At 47.6% G+C, this 16686-nt stretch overlaps 1 protein-coding gene across 1 annotated transcript in view; it reads right to left on the bottom strand.

Moving 5' to 3' along the window:
• Positions 1–16686, bottom strand: part of GABRA3 (gamma-aminobutyric acid (GABA) A receptor, alpha 3) — a 54524-nt gene that overhangs the window by 21768 nt on the left and 16070 nt on the right. The window contains exons 3-4 of the mRNA XM_010021428.1: positions 4476–4543; positions 722–942 (exon numbers count right to left, since the gene is read on the bottom strand). Of these exons, the coding sequence (XP_010019730.1) occupies positions 722–942; positions 4476–4543 (289 nt within the window). The remainder of the gene's footprint in view (positions 1–721; positions 943–4475; positions 4544–16686) is intronic.

Raw genomic sequence — 16686 nt, 5'->3', positions numbered from 1 at the left:
AGACGACTGCCCAAGCATGGTTTCCAACAGTGCCTCATGTTTTAGAAGGAAGTCCCCAGTTGCTGGAGCTGGCGGTGGGGTTGCACAGGCTGTATCACTGCCTGGGGTCTCATGCTGCAGGGCTATGTGATGTTCAGGGCTTCCACTGAATGCTCAGTGATTTTTAACTAATGATGTGCATTGATTACACAGATTTGCATTTTTGATTTAATGAAAAAGGAACACCCCCACCCCCCCCTTACTGTTCAAACAAGCAAGCTTGGTCTCATTGGGTGTTTCAAATAGCTCTGGTGTAACATGCTGGACAAATTTAGATCTGTCCTCAAGCTGCTGGAGAATAACAAATTCTCCCATCCTAATGTTGCCTTACCAATACTGGAAACGTGACTTCACATCTCATCAGAGGTCAGGAACAATGATAAACTGGGTGGTGCAGTAACTCCACAAACTATAGATCCCAACACTTCCGTCTCATCACATAAAAGAAGAAAATCAACATGAACAATGAGAAAAAATCTACCTGTAAAAATGTGCTTAAAGTTGAGGATCAGTGATGCTACATAGGTATGAAATAAGGGGAGCCAGCAAAGCAGCAGTGTGAGTCTCAGTTCTCTTCACTGGAAGCCTGTACAAACCCTGTTGAAATGTACCCTGAGGCTCCATCCTTGCCTGCATGTGCATAGGGACCTAGAAGACCCTGGCCCAGGTGACACAAACTTACCTCATGGTGTACAGGAGAGTGCCATTGTCCACCAGGCGCAGCAGCTTGTTGGGTGTTGTCATGTTATGGGCAACAGATTTCTTCCCGTTGTGGAAGAAGGTGTCAGGAGTCCAGATCTTACTGGCCAGCAGGTTGTTCAGGGGAAGTATTTTCATGGGACCATCAAACTTCAGCCTTTCATCTCTCCAGGATTGCCGGAAGAAGACATCAATAGTATATTCCTTTGTGGAGAAAGGAGAGGAAAAAGAAGTCTTGTTTCACTCAGCTCTTCATTGCAAACAAGCTGCTTCAAGAAATGGTACACCTCTTCGGTCATTGAGCACACCTTGGTTGGCATGAAGTGTGATGCACTAAGAAGTAGGGATTAGTGGTAGTGGAGAAATCTGTGGAGGACAGAGGGCTTTTACCACACCTTGTATAATGACTTACATACAATGTCAGCATTTGTATTTCAGTGCTTCTGACCACTACAGACAAGCAGCAATACAGCCTCCAGTGGCCAATAGCCAGTCCTGGGGTATCCCTGATGTTTCTTTGTCTAGATGTTTCAGGGGAAGAAACCATTGTGTGCAGCCACAAATTAATTTAAAAAGGCAAGAATAAAATTTCTGGAGATGGAATTTGGCCAGATAAGTCATGACACTGTCTTCATGTTATTTTGACACCCAGACCACCTCTAGGAAAGCATTGAATCAAGGACCTCACAAGCTTGCATTACAAGATCCTGTGGCTTTCTTTTCTTTTTTCCCTATATTTTTTCCTCACATTTTTTCCCCCTCTTTCCTTTTCTCTCCCTTTTTCTTCTTTCCCAGTTGGTGTAGAAACCCATTTCCTAGGCCAAATTCCAGCTGGGGCAATTAGAAGTCATCTCACTGAAATCCTGTGGCCAGGGCCAGCCCCTTGCTTGGTACACGCAGCCTCTGCAACCACTTGACCAAGCAGCAGAGGCACTACCAGCTCCACAGTCAGCCCAGGGCAAAATGAAACCCATCTGCCCAGTGCCTGGCACAAGGAGCTGCTGTTCCCTGTGAGCCACCCCATGTCCTTGGAGGTTTCATGTCACCTGGAGGAAAGTCTTCACCTATCAGCACAGGCTGCAGCGCTGCTCACCTCTGCAGCACACACCTCCTCTTGCTAATGAAGGGGCTCATTAGCTCATGAGGCTTTCAGGGAGAGACGGGAGTTTCAGCGGATCTGTGTGTCCCAGCTGTTCTTCCCCTGCCGTTGCAGACTCATAGTCTTTATTTACGTGTTCCTGGAGGCTGCAGGACCAACTAAACTATCATTGTGAGTGATTTCTTTCCTGCAGCTCTTCTCAGCAGCATTTAAAAGCTGCTGTGCATCAGTTTCCTACAGGTCAGAGGAATTCCTACAGGTTTTGCAGCAGATGGCAGCCGAATGAAAGCATCTTGGTAAAGAAACTCATCCCTGCTCCCAGGCCACAGAGCCTCTGCTGCTCAAATGTGAAGTTTCTGGAGCCTGGCTGGGGGAAGGAAAGAGAAGATCCTACATTCCCACGGGCTCTGCCCTAGATAAGGTATTCTTCCCTTCACGGACATGATCTTCACTTTGTGGTTTTGAGCTCAGTAAAGGGATGAAACCAAAGGAATGAGCTTGTGTGCAGTCCCAGGAGGTAGGTTTGGGAAAGCACCATCTTATTCATAACTCCCTATTAAAAAAATAAAACCACAAGACCAAACAAACAAAGAAGCAAAACTTTTATAACAACTTTTCAGGGTCTGTTTTTCTTCTTTTATGCTAAGGAATTATTCCTGAAGAAAAGAGAAATCATGTTCAGATTCTTCCCCTCTTTTCTACACTTCTTTCCATGAAAGCATCATTCCCAAGTCACCGTTCCAAGAAACACACTTTGTTCTACGTTATGCTCTTCTCCACGTTATAGAAGTGATCAGAAACACCAAGACTGAGTCTGTCCCCAGAGTCCATCCACCAAAGTAAAAAACTCCCTTGAACTTGTTTTTTCCCTTTCAATTTTCTGTGGGCTGAGGCAAAGCTGCAAGAGCTCAGTACTGAAGATCCAGGTATGTGTCAAGTCCTACCAGGATCTATTTTTCAAACCAAACTGAAAGAGAGATTAGAAGTCACTTGGAGCATCTCAGGGAGAAGGTCTACACGTCCTCCTCCATGCTTCAAAACCAGCTGCTCTCCTCCGCTCTCCACAGCAGCTTTACCTGCCTCTCCTCCATCATCATAATTACAGTCTCTGTCTGCATCAAGATGTGCAGGAGCGGCTTTCCATCACAGTGAGCAATGGCTGTGGGAGGGACAGGAGTAGGATCACCAGGCAGAGGAGAGCAGGGAAGGAGGAACTTCTCCACTTCCCAGATGAAAGGAACCACTGAAGAAGAGCAGGCTCTCCCCATGCCTCCTAAAGTTTCCTTTTCTCATGCTTCTGAATGTATTTAGGACCAGAATGGCAGACTAAAACACATTCGCTATGCATTTGTAAAATACATGGAACTAAAGCATGTGAAGGGGAAATAATTTATGATTCTTTAACTGTCTTCCTGATTTCAAATTCATTTTGTCAAATCACATCACAGAGAATACCTTCCTCTTTTCAATACCTCATATTTCTTCTTCACAGTTCATTATACACACTCCCTTAATCAAATATGCTCCACCTTGGAAGTAATTATCAGATACTCCCCAAGGGCTAAGATTGCTGAATATATTATGGGTCTCTGCTGTGGTAGGAAAGTAAACGAAATGGAGAGGGAACTGAGATGAGATGAATACTCTTGGCTATGCTGACATGAAGTCCTAACCCTGGAGGGAGTGTTCCTTCCAAAGCACACCATCTAGTTCATCTTCCTGACCCTGCTGGTGAGAGCAAGGCCTGCTCCCTTTCCCAGAGTGTGCTTTCTCCAAGGTCAGGACTGCCCAGTGCTGCCCTGGGTTATGCCATCACCCGGCCATCTCCAGGACTGGATGTGCAGGAGGCTGTCAGTCCTGAAGGCACAGCCAACACTGTGCGCCTGGGCACACAGCGTGTGGAATGTAAGCTGCAAGAAACACTCTTGAGAAAGCTCACTATTAATTATGCTCCACAGTCCTGTTTTAATTAGGAGACAAACTGTTGTGGGAATACAAGCCTAAATTCAGACCTCAGGCCTTTTCATTAATAATTTTCCCCGAACATGTCAAAATATTGCAATCAGTTCACTCTTTTTCTTTTTTTTTTTCTCTTTTGCCTCCCTTCTAGTTCAAGCACGAAGGACACTTCGATGGTGACCTGTTCTCTTCTGGCACCACCACCGAAACAGCCCCAGATCCTGGCATCCTCCTTCCTCTACACACAGTAAGGTCAAGGAAAGCTGGCTACAGTTGTAGGTGTTTGTCAAGGCATGTAGAGTGCTACATACAGGTCTTGGTCCTGTGGGCAGCCCTCCCCATTTTGTTAGGTACCACTTGCAAGAAAGAAAAAGACCCAAACCTGCAACATGCTTGAGTGGTGCAAAGGCATTGACCATCCAAGGTTGGGTTCCAAAAGCCCAAATGCATATGAGAAACAACCCTGGTCTACCACCTGCACTGAGCTCCTTCTGACCTTCAAGAAGATGGTGAGGACCACTCATGCCTGGGCAGACAGCTGGGATGCTTGCTCATGTTCTTGTCAGTTAGGAAAATCCCACTTTTGCCCAGATTGTCCAGGGACAAGGGTGGGACACGTCCATTGATCCTGCAGAAGAAACCATCCCCCTCCATGAGGCGACCAGCCAGCGGCACCTACCATATCTGTGTCTGAGACAGGGCCGAAACTCGTCACGTAAATGTCTGTCTTGACTTCAGTTACACTGTCTGGGACAAAAAACAAGAAAAAAGAGGGAAAAACAGCAATTAGAAAACTGAATTTGTTTGTACAAGGAAAGGGTTTGGTTGTGTTATATGGTAGGTTTTCCTGCCAGGCGCCTCTCTAGTGAGCCCTCAGCAAGCTGGCATCCTGCTCTCTGCTGTGCCCTGAACAATGGCCAATTTTATCACTCCTAATTGGGCAAATTAATCTCTGATGTAGCTCTGCTCCCTTCCACGCTTACACTGAGGATGAATATGCCCTGCACAGCCAGACAATGCATATTTACAAACTGTGTGTGTCTACATGATACACAACGTGGTGCAGAGCCACGAATTTTCAATACAGAGGTAAGCTCTGATGCTTTGAAATGCCTTTTAATCTGAAATCCCTTTGTGTCTCCCAGCCTGATAAACAGCCTAGCAATGTTCCAGCGGTTTCAGGAAACCCTGGGTTTGTTACAGCTTCAGGCTTATCTGTATGTAAAAAGAATCAATATTCTGATTGCTTTTCACTGCCATCGTGCTTGTTGTTCTCCTAAAAGCCTCGCTTCTCGTGAGTGGCTGCTCTCGCAAAGCTGCTGTTGCCTGCATCACACTCTCCCTTCCATCCCAGCATGTGCCACCCTTGTGGATGCTGAACAGCAGCCTCCCTGCCCCAGCAATACCACAGACCCCAGGTCCTACCCCAAGCACTAAAATCCAGGGGCAATCTTAACCACAGGCCTTCAGGTAAAGATAAACTGAAGTGCTTTGCAGAACACAGCCACCAGCGTGTGCGCTGAACAGCACATACAGCTCTCGTTCCTGACTTCATTACAATTTTGGCATGTTTCCTAATTGAAATCTCTGCTGCTGTCCCATTTTGCAGGGAAATCAAGGCACAGTGAGTTGCCAGATTCCTACACTCTGCCCACTGGGTTGTACTGAAAAAATGATAGATGAGGTGCATTAAGTTTACCATAAATCCTCACCACTTTTGGGACAGTTCATGCCACTGTGTTCCTTTTGTATTGCATTTGCTGGCTCAGAGCTGCTTTCCCAATGAAAGAGCCAATTTAGATCCCCAAATTCATGGTTTATGCACATTACCTCATTTTGGCCACTGCAGCAGCTTTGCAAGTAGCCTGGATGGCCCATTGCTCAATTCAGTTAAGGAAATACTTCTCTCCCCTGACAATTATTTTGCAGTACTATGAAGCTTAGTTTTGCGCTTCAAAGTTTTGTATCCAAAAATAAGATAATGCATTCTGGCAGGGTTTTCTCCTTAATGGCTAAAATATACATATACATGCCTTTAGTTATTATGGCTGGAAAGCTTCTGACGCAGCCTTTGGCTGGTATTACTGTGCTATATAAGTAACCCTTGATCTCGTCTTGATGTGATAAAAAGGAGGTTAAAGAGAAATATGTATGCGGTACACTTTCTGAAACACCCAGAAGCCAACAAGACATCATCCTGAGCAAAATTAGTTACTTCTGAAAGACTTAAAACACTTGGGGTATTCTCTCCATCTCCAAACAAGTCCCCAAATGAGATACACAGCAGACAAGAACATTTAGTGAAGCGAAGCTCTTTCTGCTAACACATGCAGCGAGAGAAAGCTAATTATGTTTTAGAGAAAACACAAACTCTCTCTCCCTTCCCCTCCTCCCTTCTTGGCATTCAGTTTGCCCAAGATAATAATCTACAGCCATGGTTATCAGATGAGGATCCATGGCTGTCCATGGCCAGTGAAGCCAGTCCTTGTGAGGTGCAGAATAAACTGACCACTACACCTGAGGGGGCAGAGGGATCCACGACAGGACCCGTGCTTTACAGTGTGATCCTCGGGGTCCAAGGGAAGGGACTGAGGAAGTGATGAGGAGGTAAAAAGGCAGAACTAGTTTTGGACACCTTTCAATATGATCCTGCTATCTTTACATGAACCTTTATGTCTGTACCCTGACGTCACAGAGCTTGAGAGACTCTTTACCACCCCTTCAATCAACCATGAATCCAAAGACAATTGCATTAATAAATGCCATTAATTTATTAATTACAGCCCAGATATGAAGAGGATCCCTATTTCCAGACTGCAGATGTACCCTCTGGGACAGGCCATGCAAACCCACTGAACACGGTGGGACCCCTTTGTAGGACCTTTCATAGCAAAAGCCAGACTGAACTTTCCCTATTAATATGCGCTACTAAGGGCAGGATTGGACTGGGATCCAGAGGGATTTCTGAAATTAAATCATTGCTGCGCAAGTAGAGATTTCAGCAGAGCTGGGAAATCCAGAGATAAGTAAAACACCAGCAGAACAGAGCAAGCTCCAGCCTCAGACATTTGCTTCTTTTGTGATCCTACAGCCAAAGAGCATCTGCACTGCTTGCAGCTCTGCCTGAGCTCATCGGCTCTGTAACAGTGAGATGATCTCCTCCAGAGAAAGCAGGAGCTCCTCAGCTGGCCTCCCCTCACCTTACCCTCACACCTACGCACCCGGAGCCTAAACAAGAGGAAACTGCATCTACATCTGCAGCAAGAGCAAGCTAAGAGAGGAGCATCTCCTGCCTTTGCTCAGAGACATGGCAGGGAAATCCTCATCCCTCTCCATCCACAGGGACTCTCACTGCAGCTTGGCTGTCTTGCCCAGTTCTCACCAAAGATTTAATAGTTACAGACTGTACTGTAGAGAATTAGGCACTTTCCCTAGACCTCTTGAGGAATATTAAATGGCATTTTCTTTTCCTAGCATCATCCTTCTCTGTGACTCAAATGTTTTTTACGTACACAAGTGAGTTGAGCATCCAAGCCTGCTGGGGTGGCAGGCAGATGCTGCCAGTCCTGGTTTATAAGTGGGGAAACAAAAATAGGAGAGACTTGGTTCAGGTAGGAAGCTAGAGTAGAGCAAGGACCAGAGCCCACCTCTGGCTGCCGCAGGGAATGGTGCATTGATAAGTCTCACCGTGCCCCAAGCTGCTGCCACCTGGAGACCGGGAGAGCGAAAAAAGACTTTGAAGCAGTCACAAAACAAAAGGCTTTCAGGTTCAGCGTTTAAACATGGGCAAAATTTAGAGCCGTGAAGGGCATGCCATGTTCCCAAGCCATTTGTGTAAGGCTGATTCCCTTTACCTGGGGGCTTTTCCCATTTATAGGCTCATCTTATTCCCAAGCTTCAGCACGAAGTCTCTAAAACCACCTAGAGCAAGCGTGTGAGTGGGAACAAGGTGCTGCAGGTCAATCAGAGCTGCCACTCTCCCAACACAGCCCAAAGCCCTGTTCCTGCCAGGCAATGCTGCCTTGCTCCTGCCTGCAGAAATCCCCCACAGCTGGGCAGATCTGCAATGCAAATGCACAACAAAAGCTGTAACATCCCTTCCCACAGTGTTACCATGGCACTCCCTACACCTGCCCGCGCTTTAAAAGCTACCCCTCTCCTCCAAGAATTTGCTATGCCAGATCCCGTTGCTGGAGCAGGCAATAAACATCCTTATTAGCCCTGTGAACGGCCGGATCCTGCCACCCCTCATCCCACACCAGCAGCATCAGTTGCTTCTCTCATGCATGGAGAAGGTGTAAAGCAGCAGTTGTTGCTTCTGAGGTGCTTCAGGGTTTCCATTTCACCCTGCCTCCCCTACGCCAAGTCCCCATACCCCATCTTCCTGGCCCTGGCTCAAGGCAGACATCCCCTCTTCCCGCAATCTCCCTTTTAAGCGCTCGTGACTCCCCGCGCCCGTGAGGAGATAGCTATTATTTACACAGTGACGGAGTGCTATTTTTACTTGCTTCTTGGAAGCACTAGGAGCATTAGCAGAGCTGGAATACAAATCACATTGCCTCGCTGCCTCTCCCCTCGCCAGCTGCGGATGGTAGGGCTGCCTCTACAAGTGATTATGAGAGGCGGGGGGCACAGGGGGCTGAGGAGGCTCTTATAAAACATCCCGCTGCACTCATCAAGTGCTGTTTATTTAAGAGTCTCAGCTGTAATATAATCGACTCGGCCGATTGTGTTTCAGCTCTTGAGGGTTGCGGATGTGCTGAACACAGTCACGTTTCCCAGGCGGGGGTTCCCGGAGGCTATGCCGCAAGCTGGCACAAATGATGTGCCTGCATCCGAGCGCTGGAGGCTCCCAAACCATGTGCACTATTAGAACGGGGGCAAAGCCACTGCGGCTTCATGCAGGGGATTCCTGGCTGCTGTGCTGACGTCAGGGAGGCTGCACAGCCTTATCTCAGTGATAAACTGGATGAGGGAAGGGATGGGGACCTCCTGGAGGCTGTGCTCCAGCTCTGCCCCAGGGATGTGGAGGGATCTGAGATTGCTGGGAGGTAACAAGCCTGTCTGTGCTGGTGTTTCTGCGTGTGATGGCATAGCTGAGACTAGAAAGGAGGACAGTGGTTTTCAGGCTCTTCTGCACCCAGGCCAGCTCTTCATGGTAGATGTTTCCACACTGGGCTCCCTATAAACTGCTTTGGATTCTAGACAGCCAAATATCCTATCTCCAAACTAAAAAGCTCATTAACAAGCTGATAATACCCCTTAACACCCTCCTAAACTGCAACTGCATTTAGCCTTAGCAGGGTTTCTCAGTTTGACGAGGTCCCCTTATTCAGTGATTCTCTTCCAGGGACCTATCCAGTGCCCCATCAAATACACAGAGTCCTTTGGGAAGGACTCCCACCTGCCTGCGGTGAGGGTAGTGTCACTGTGAAGAGAGCTGGGATGCTGCATAGCTCTTTCCCAAAAGAGCTACGAACACAAAGAAAACACACTGGACAGGATGATGCTTAACAGCTGGCGCAGCATCCCTGAGAAGAGAAACACAAGAAATTGGGGTTTATTACCAAATTCCACCTTGTGCCTTTTCCCAAATCCCTGCCATGCTAATTAATAAGCAGCAGAATGTAATTTTTGCAGCTGTAAAAGGAAGCTTTTTGCGTGCCTCATTCTTTGCTTTCTCAGCCTTTCACTGGGGTGATTTAATTTTCCTTCCAGTTTTGGCCTCCGGAACAAAAGAGGCTTCCATGACCTTTACCCATGAAGGTAACACCCCATGAGCCTGCCAGAGCAGAGCTGCACCACAACTTAAGGCAGTCTTTGCCTTTAGAGGTGGCACACTGCAGCCCCCCAGCCAGAAACTCCATGCTTGGTTCACTCCTCTCTGACAGCTTCAGTCCCATCGCACCAGGGCTGCTGCCTTTGCCTTGGCTCCTACCTTGCCAACTTCCTACCTTGGTGTCTCAGACAGCTTTTTAACCTCTGGTGCTGTCTTGTTTTGGGAAGTAGGAGCCGAGGTCTGTATCCTTTCAGTAAGCAGAGAGGCACTGAAGAAGGAAGAGCACATCTCTGTATGGTGTGGCATGCAGTACCCTCCCTGTGGCTTTGCCCTTGGGACTGCTATGCTAGCACTGGGTGGAGGGGTAGGTGCCCGAGAGGAGCGGGTGACCTTGTCTCTCCTCATAACCTTCCTTGAAAGAACAGCAGAAATCTTTCTCCCTTGAAAGAGCTGCAGAAATGGAGACACATCACCTTCTACATCACCATCCACACACGAGAAACCCCTGATGTAGCTTCATCGCTGCCCTCCTGCCATGGGGCCACCAAGGCTCCCACATATGATGCTTTTCTTGCATTTTTTGCTAGAGAGCTCAGAAACAGCTGCACAGAAGGAAATATTTCAGTGGACATGACTGCAGTGAGGTCAGTGCCTCCTAGGCTTGACCAGCCCATCCAGGGGATAAAGCTGTAGACTGACAGAGCTCCTGCCACCCAAAGGCCACAAAGCAGCATGAGCTATTGCTAATGTCAGGACCACAAACATCCCTACTGCACCCGGGATGCTTTCACATCAAGCATTCTGGGAGCAGAGGCTGTGCATGGGTCAGGAGAGGAAGGCTGGGGAACAGAGACAGCAAAGAAACCCAAGGAAGTACTGGCATTTCCTGCAGCACCTGTGAAAGCAAGAGTAGAGCTAGAATGCAGATTGATCTGGGCAGATCCCAGCACTACCCTTTCTCTCTCCTCAATTGGTTTTGACTTGGGGATCTTAGAAAACATACAGAGAGGTCACAGTCAAACTCCCATTCCAGAAGCAAAAGCCAAGTCCCATATCACAGACATTCACCCATGTTTGACAAGTTCGGCCTGGGCATCTTGCCCAAAAGTGGACAGAAGTGTGCGTATGTTCTTCTTAAAAGAAGAAGTCAAAACATACACAGGGTGTCTTGGTCCTGTCAGCAGCTTTCCTTACATAGGAATAAATCATAACAGCCTCCATATACAGAACTGAAGCAGTTCAAATCAGTAAGAAGCAAAGGCTTTAGATAGGACAACATACAGCCCGCAGAAGTCAATGCTGAATGGTGGTGGCCATGGCCAAGAGTGTCACCAAGAGGGCTGGCAGCTTGGCCCAGTCCTTTGCAGGCCAGACAGAGCAAAGAGATGCATCAGGTTTAATTCCCCAAACTCCACAAAACACCAACTTGTCTTCAGGAAAATGCACTTGGGCAGAAGCATCAAGACACAACAGAGTCCTCATTGGCCCCATCTCATCTAAGGGGAAGGGTAACCCCAGAGATAGGTCAGCACACCCTGACTGACTCTGATGGTACCTGCCTCTCTCTCGTGAGCATAAAGATGAGGGTGATCAGGGACCCACGGATGAAGGCTGCCATTGGCCTCATGCTCCTACCTGGGACAACATGGTTAAAGGTGACAGGATGCTCATCCGCTGCAAAGTAGGGTCAGCCAAGGGCAGAACACTGGGAAATTTGTACTCCACAGAAGAAACCACATAGTAAGTAAAGAAACAATACAAATGTCTGAAACAAATGTCTTATCTCAGCAAAAGCAGGGGTGAGTAAAAGCCTTCAGGGGATTGTAAACAAGACCTTTGGATCAGATCCTTATCTAGCTCTGCCTATGTGTCAGAAACTATTTGTCTAATGCAGTTTTGCTGGGCTATTTGCTTGCTTGCAGAAGAGGTCTCCCTGTCTTACTCATAAAACTGAAATAACTCAGTCCGTGTAACAGATCTGACCACCCCAGTTACACTCCCAGTGACTTCTGCAGGGTGATGATCAAAAAGGCAACACATTTACACAGGAAACAAGGTTATCTGCTGCTCTCCGTGAACGCATCCAGCCTTTCCCTCCCATCCTGGGGCGCTGAGGCATTTCTTCAGAGGGGTTGGCTTATTCCCCACTGCTGCTGCTTAGATCTCCTGGGACTGCCAGCATTTTCTGTACAGCCAGTTCCCAAGTTGCTGCTCTGTGAGCTACAGTGATTAATCACTACCTTCTCTCTAGTGTGATAGTACATCAATGTCTACAATTGCACGTCCTCCAGCCAGACGAGAGAGAAGTCATCAAATCTGTAAACACAGATATGCATGTGCTATCACTTCCAGCTGTGCTCTCTCTCCTCGCCCGCGCCCCCCCCCCCCCCCCCCCCCAACTTGGATATTTTGGCATAGGGGAGCAAGAAGTTCTAAAGAATTTCAGGGTCTCTCTCAAGAGAAAACAAAACCGCTCACACATGATGAGGGAGATCAGCATGGTCTATGATTACATGTGCTTAATTTCTTAGCCCAGATGAAGTGAGATGATGCCTGTTAAATCCCCCAGAGAAACAGCCTGCTGCCCTGGCTCTCCTTCTCAGCACGGCCATGGGAGAGCTGATGCAATGAAGAGATTTATTCCCTGTCTCACACAGCATGCTGCATACGCAGCTTTCTAACCCGGCTGCATCCAGAGTCCTCTGCAGAAACTAGATGCAGGACCATGAAATGACCCAATTACCACCTGAGCATGGCTTGTCTAGGATTTATGGCACACTGTAATGCCTAGATGGATGTCTAATTCCTAGGTGATCCCAGAGGCAGAAGTCACCTGGGGCATAAACTCCTTGAGGGAAGATCAGATCAGTTCTTGGAATTAAAATTCCCTAAGCTGTCTCCAAATGCACTATGCATGTGTTCTGACCCAGGTCGGAGCTCTCTCCATGCCGATGTACCATTGACTATGGAGTTGGGATCAAGGCATAATTACTGCTGAAAGCAGAGGAGTCAGGCACACCTTGTTCATCCTTGCTTCCAAGTGACCATTATCTCACACTTACCAAGAGCGAGGGATGCAGGTTAGAGCTCTGTCCAGAAGAATAGCCTAAAAGAGATGCTGCTCTACCAGTAGGGGAGCCAACAAACCCTGCTTTCCCACACAGCAGCTCTTCCTGCCTGTTTTCCTGATGCCTACCACCACTTCATCCCATCCAGTTACCTCTCTCTGCTTTGGGTCTTTTTCCACTCAGCTGCATAATTCCTCAAATCTTGCAGGGACTGAAAATCTCTGAGATATCTACCTTTCTGTCAGGTTTTGTTCAGATCAGACAAGAAGCTCAAAAGCTTTTAGAAGGCAAAAGGCAGAAGGAAAGATATAATAAGCCTTACTCCATTAGGAGCCCAGGCAAAAAACCTCTACTGCACAATCAAAAGAACTCTGCATTTGGCTCATGTAGTTTAATTTAGCTTTCCCTCCTCGCCACGTGCAGGCATGCATATGCATGTATTCTTATTACTGCATTAAGTGACAGAGAACACACATCCAGAGGTTGGAATCGGGATGTGGTGCAATTGTAAAGTCCAAGCAGAATAGGAGAATCAGATAGAAGAGAGGCAGAAGGAGCAACTGCTAGAGGGTGTGCAGTCATGGAGGCTTTACGCACACCCCTCATTCTCACACATACAGACTACAAACAGAGACTACAAATTACTTGTGCTATTTTTACTGCAGACAGAAAAGACAGAATGAACAAAGCTACTGTAGTTACTATTTTAAGGACTTAGGACACCCTCGGATGCCATGAAGACAGAGGAGGAATATATATGTATGAGTATGCTTTTAGAGGTTCTACAGTGCTTTGAGACCCTGTGGTAATGGAAGAGAGATGCAACATGTTTGTAATATATTATAAATACAACGAGAAAATGTGTGAATATGAATTAGCATGCATAATTTAACATATTCAGTATTAAAGCCTGTCCTTGACGGCTATGCCAGAAGCACTCAGGAAAGGGAAACCCTGCTGTTCCCGGTGGACAGGGGAAGAGCATTCAGACAACGCCGTGTTGCTGGCTGGTACACATGGCTGTGGCCCTAATGAAACCAAAGCCAGGGGAATTTTGCTGACCACAGCCCTGCATGGCTGTACACACAGGAGGGAGCAATGAGATAAGGACAAAAATGCAATACTGGTGCTTCAGCATCAGGCAAACCTCTCCATGTTACCTGCAAAACACCTGTGTTTTGTGTTGGGCCTGACTCCCTGACCTCATCTTCAGTTTATTTCTCTCTTTAGGAGTCAATGAAGATGTTCTTGTTGACCACATCAAGGGATTTTTGTGCACAGCACCCTCAGGGAAAGACTGCAGCAGGTCCCCTCCTCCAGCACTGTGTCTGAAGTTGCACACACACAGGAGAGAGAAGGCACCAGAATACAGCAGCCATGAGGCTGCTGCCTTTGCTGTATCACTTCACGTGCGTGTAACTCAACTGAGAGGGTCAGTCATTCAACCAGGCTTATCCAGAACCTGTATGAACATGGTGCACCTCTAAAGCTGCTCCATCAGGGACCCTGCAGTCTCGCCCCAGTTATTGCTTACTCCGATTCCTGAAAACACTGAACCTTTTGCTACCTTCTTCTCAGCAAGCCCTTCTTTAAGAGAAGCCATCACCTCCCAACAGGTCACCTGTGCTTGAAGAGGAGCCGCAAAACCTCCAGATCAGTGCCAGTAAAATCCTTAGCATTTGTAAAGCAATTACTGAGCTCTGTAATTCATCACAGATCAAGGCATATCCCCAGGAAAAAGATAAGCACAAGGGTGCAATACAGAACTGCAATTGCCAACCTGTTAATCATTGATACATGGAAAACATCTGGAAAGACTGGAAAGCCAGGAAGCAAGCGGAGAAAAGCAAGAAAAATCAAACGAGAGACACGCTTCATTGCATCAACTTTATGTCATTGTGGAAGGACAAGGAATAAACAAGATGTCTCAATCAAGTGCATGAAGTTTGCAGGCTGAGCTCCGAGCTCCAACCCATCACTGGCGCTAATCTGCGCTATGGCACTGAGCATGCAATGCAGTTCTGCTGTGCCTAAGTTTCCCCATCTGCCTTTTAGCCTCAGCGCTGCCTTCCCATGCCTCTGGCTATATCTTGTGTCCCAGACTGCTCTGCAGGCTGGGGAGTGCCAGATGCGTGATGGACTGTAGGGTGCAAAAGAGAAAAAGAGAGTGGTGACTGGGGCTTGTGGTAGAGCTGCGAGGAAGGGTCCCTTTAATTCACAAGTTCATCCCTTGAGGCCAATGCCAGGTACTGAGATGAAGATACAAGAAAACCATAGCAGGGAGCAACACAGTAATTTGCACTCTGGTTCCCTTATCCTTTAGCTCCTGGCTGGCATTTTCAGTGGGAGAACTTAATCAGCTCCTGCGACAGTGTTCCTCCGGTGACGCTCCTGGCATCCTTTGCCACCACCCCCAGGGCAATGCAGACAAATGCTTTCCCTTCCTTACACACCACAACGTTGTCCTTGCCTGTGTGACTGCTGTGTGCAGAGCCAAGGTCCCCACCGAGCTGTCTCTTCCCTGTCACGCACGGGTCACTGGGCTGCATGGCCACTGCTCATTTACTTCTCAGCAATGCCAATACATCACAGAAATCAACGTATTTAATACACATGGCCTTGCACTGGTCAATTTAGCATTTCCTCTGGTGCTGGAGTCCTGCTGTACAGCACAAGCTCTCCTCACCACTGGGCTCACCCAGCTCTCTGCGTTCTGCCAATCCACCAAGAAACACATTAGACAGCACGGACCATGGTCCACCTCTGCCACGTGGAAATAACCCCTCCTGTGTTTGCTGTCCCAGACTTGCAAGGGCAGAAAGCTCTCCAAAGCATGAGATAAATACCTGTACATGCATCGTGCCCCTCCATTGCACCCCCTCTCACCTGGCTTCCCTATGTCCCCCAGGGAAGTCCCTGGCTGGCAAATGGGAACACCAAACCCCGGGAGCAGCAGTGATCCACACACAGTGAGATGGGCTTATTTGCGTCCTCAGGCTGTTGTATTATCCCCAGGTGAGCAAAACCCTTTTAGAGGAAATTCCATTATGGCTCTAAATCTTCCCCTCCCCAGCACTGTTCAGACACCAGCATCATCTGTCCTGCAGACAGAAAAGCTTTTTATCACAGTTACTCACAAAAATTCAGCCACCAATATCAAATTCTCACTTCTGCCCACTGCCTGAGTTATGATATGCTGCATAACACCCCAATACTCCCAGATACAAGCAGAGGGCAGATGCCTCCAGATGCAATTTTTAATTTCCTTTGCTGGGGAGAGTGTTTTCTTGTTTTAGCGACATGCATTCAAAGCGTTCCAGTTCCTATGGCAACCCCCTGCTTCCACTGGAGATGTCATTTTTCATGGCATCCTTTCAGAATTAGACATCTCCTAGCAAAAGTTTTGAAGAAATGTCTCTCTTAAACATATATTTATTAGAGACAGTGCCTGTGAGTGTGCTTTATTGACACGTTTCTTAGGTGACTCAGCCTACGGAGGAGAAAGCTGTCTTCAGAAATATGCTGGCTGCCAATCTGCCTTTTCTCAGCTTCTGTTTTCAATCAGAACTCTCCTTTTTCTGCCACATACATATTAGCCAGCACCCGCTCCCCTTTTTAGTTTTTCTAATTCCTTTCTGTTCCATTCCCTTTTCGCCCATGCCCAGTGTCAGCACAGCTCCCCCGTAATGCAGCAGTGGAAAGCCCAACCTATCCAAAACATGCTGAAAGTATCTGCACCCATTCACTGCCTGCTGGCATGGGTGCTGCACAGGGACCCCCTCTTCTCTTACACGCAGAGAGACATCATGGGCCTCATTATACATTTACATGCAGAGAAACCCCAAAAACACTGCAAAATAGAGACCACTACGAGAGCCTCTCAAAGGCAGCACCAAGAGCATTTGCACTATCTCTGCCCCCAGCTGCTTTCCATGTGCCATATGCCCATAGCCCACTGGGTACCACATGCCCTCTCAGAAAGGGTGAGCACCTCAGAGCACTGGTCCTGCTCCTCAGTGCAGAAGCCTGTGCATGGGGCTCCC

This window comes from Nestor notabilis, unplaced genomic scaffold, assembly GCF_000696875.1.
Source record: "Nestor notabilis isolate BGI_N333 unplaced genomic scaffold, ASM69687v1 scaffold13899, whole genome shotgun sequence".
NCBI lineage: Eukaryota > Metazoa > Chordata > Aves > Psittaciformes > Psittacidae > Nestor > Nestor notabilis.
This window is presented reverse-complemented; position numbering and strand designations above follow the sequence as displayed.